General features: G+C 43.0%; 1 protein-coding gene across 2 annotated transcripts in view; it reads right to left on the reverse strand.

Moving 5' to 3' along the window:
* Positions 1-1,892: 1,892 nt before the first annotated feature.
* LOC108977040 overlaps positions 1,893-3,142 on the reverse strand; it is a gene marked incomplete in the record, with an annotated part of 60,927 nt that continues 59,677 nt past the window's right edge. For both annotated transcript variants that reach the window (XM_018946538.1, XM_018946545.1), the window contains 3 exon segments: positions 1,893-2,528; positions 2,621-2,901; positions 2,974-3,142. In XM_018946538.1, coding sequence (XP_018802083.1) covers positions 2,301-2,528; positions 2,621-2,901; positions 2,974-3,142 — 678 coding nt within the window.

The raw sequence follows: 3,142 nt of genomic DNA on the forward strand, positions 1-3,142 counted from the left end.
TMAAATGTTTTGAAATAACTTAAACTGATGAACTAATTTGTTAGAGAAAAAATGTTTCAAGTGTTATTTTGTGTTCATAAGTATATATGTATATATATATGCAACATGGTATGTATATAAAGACCTGCATATATACATACATAATTGATATTAATATGGGAAGTTTTCGGAAAGATGAGTAGGCTTACAAGCGACTATTGTTTCGAATTTGTTCCAAATTCATTGTATGGCTSTTATGGTTGTAATGGTTATCTAGTCCTCGTTAAGTTGGTAAGGCTCAGACAAGTTGTCATCGAGGTACATACAACGTTAGGACCAGGAAACGTGCTGTTTTGACGGGTTCGGATCGTAGGAAGACGGTTTTCARATGTGTTGGGTTAGCTGGGCATGCAAACAGGCGGCTAGATTCATGCGGGAACTCGATGCATGCTGGACATTTTGTATAGTAAGTCGAGGTCGATTCTGGGTAAGTAGGAKTTCAACCTGTTACACTATCCAGAACGAAGCTGCGCGCTCTCTGGAAGCATACGGGCCTCACTATACTCGTATTTTCTGTGAATGGGCTTTAGCGAATTTTTTTGTTCTCAGTTCTCAAAAGAAAACCGCTGAATAGAAATTTTCTGCATGTAAACTCTGCGCGCTAAGCAGCGAAAAGGACGAACGACTGACGCGCTCTGGTAAACTCGGCTATAACCGCGTAAGCGGTGTCTRCGCCTATAAAGAAGAAGACTCTCACTCATATTTATATAAATTAAAGAGCATATTCCAAATCTTAAACACATTTTCTGGACTAATGAAAACATTTGAAAGCTTCAACTTAAAGTTCAGCCAGGTGTCTGTTAAAAACTGTCTCCTATGCAGTTAACATATGAGACATTTGGTTAAGACGTCTTAGTGGTCCCGTTTCTAATGCTTGAMGATTTATATTGCATATTCAACTTGTCTGTCATTCTTGCTAAGTACCGTTCATTTGAGGTACAATACATACAMAAATGCATACACACTTACAACTTCACTTAAAGGCAATAAATCAATTAATGCTTGGCTTTGTTAAATTACTAAGCCACTTCTAAGCAAGCGAAAACCTTCACATAAAGCTCAACTAAATATTTTGGGATTAACCTTGCTTACACACACACTAACTAATAAATTTACGTAGGTATTACTCGCATTGCTGGCGATACGTTTATGTGCCGTAAATCTTCTGTGATTCTGTGATTTTCATTAGCCAGAAATGTCTGCCTGCAATTTCATTGAATATGTTGCCCAATTAAAATAATTACTGAGCTTAATCAACAGTAGTCACTAAAATTACAAACACACACACGCSCACTCACATAGACAATGCTGACGACTGCAGTTAYGCAGCTATTTGCCGTAAACTCTGCATTTTGCTAGAATTTCAACAAGTCATCGAGGTTAGAAGCCCAGCCGGTGGCGAAGAGTGGACAACAGCAGACAGTGGTGCATGCAACGCATGAGTGGGTGCAAGTTGGCTGATTTGTGCAGCCTAGATTTCGTTTGTCGTCCGATATTCGGTTGTCCGGCTTGTGTCTGCTGCTGCTGCTGCTGCTGGTGTATCGCTTGTCGGTGTTAATTAATTAAACAGCACTTTGACTGTTCTGTGTGGATGTTACCTATGCGGTTGTGCCACAGGTTGCTGTTGTTGCTGCTACACTTTATACGCTTGTTGTAGAAAGGGGCTTGTGTGTGGCAGGCAAGTTGCTAGTATCACTGTCATGGTCACTGTCAATGGCATTGGTGTAATGCATATGGTATTTGCAAAAAATGTTGTTGTTGTTGTTGTTGCAATTGATTTTATAGTTTTTGTTGTTGTTTTTATGTCTGTTGTAACTCTAACTCTGCGCTGAGTGTGAGTAATGCTTTTGCTGTTGTTGTTTTTGTTTTTGTTCTTGTATTACACGTTTCATGTTCTTTTGATGATGACTCGTTAACATTCGCATTGCGTCGATGATATATCAAATCTTGCAATGCTTGCAACACGACTACTTTAGCCGGCCGCTGCGTTGTTGCCACAAACTACAATGCGTGGCATATGCTATGCTGCTGTTTGTGACTACTTTCTTATTGCTACACTTTAATATTGCGCTGTTGTTGTTGCTGCTTTATTGGTTGTGCGACACCTAAATTGCTCAACTCCGTCCACACCACCAGCGCCGCAGACAGCTGATTCGGGGTCAACTTGCTGCTGTTGCAGTTGTTGCTGCCGTTGCTGCTGTATCGCCTTGCCTACTTGGCGCCGTCAGTCCGTTGTCTCCACTCATTGCCTCACTCAAAAGTCATACATTCAAATCGGCCATCATTTTGCGAAAATCATTTAGCGATCCATAAGTATCGAAATCATCACAGCCATCCAATTCACTGCCTCGTGAGCCATGTCGACTACCCGGTGCGCCTGMGCCCATATTCGTCGGCCGTGGYAATGCCAGTGGCACAGGCAACAGTTCTGGCATTACCGAATGATGTGTAATGAGCGCGCGCAACGAGGTGAACTCCTTGGTGAAGCCCTGTAAAAGCATGTGAAAAAATTTGTCTGTTATGAGCATTCCACTTCAGMACTTTTCAAAAGGGTTTCGTATTACGTCGGCATGTAACTAACCTTGATTTTGTAGCCACGCGGCGTACGCAGTATCAGGTAGTGTGCCACTTTGGGCGCGGGCGGTGGCACGCGCAGTGATAATGCAAAACAGCCGGGTTTGGTGCTACTCTGTCGCACCAGGAAGGCGCCAGGGCTCTGACGCGACAATACCTCTAATGAGATCTCACGCGGGATGCCGGCTTGAAACCAGGCGGCGCCTTTCAGTTCATGCTGCTCCGCCAAGCTGAGATTGTCGAGCCGTAGCGGTGCRCTCGGCGCAAACATCTTTGGACTGGAGTTGGCTATAAGCAAAAAAGTTGTGCATTTTCTAYGTATATACGTACATATATACAAATATAATATTCTCGCCTTACCACTACACGTTTCACGCAGATACTTTTTCTTATAGCTAAATTCGGTGTGTTCCTGCAAGCCCATATGCGCCGCTTCCAGCGTTGGCAGCGCGGTCAGCGACTGTCGACAGGAGTCGCCGAATTTGTTGGTTATCATTTTCTCTGGCTCGCAAATGGCTTCGTTCACATA

This window comes from Bactrocera latifrons, unplaced genomic scaffold, assembly GCF_001853355.1.
Source record: "Bactrocera latifrons isolate USDA-ARS-PBARC rearing strain unplaced genomic scaffold, ASM185335v1 scaffold_116, whole genome shotgun sequence".
NCBI lineage: Eukaryota > Metazoa > Arthropoda > Insecta > Diptera > Tephritidae > Bactrocera > Bactrocera latifrons.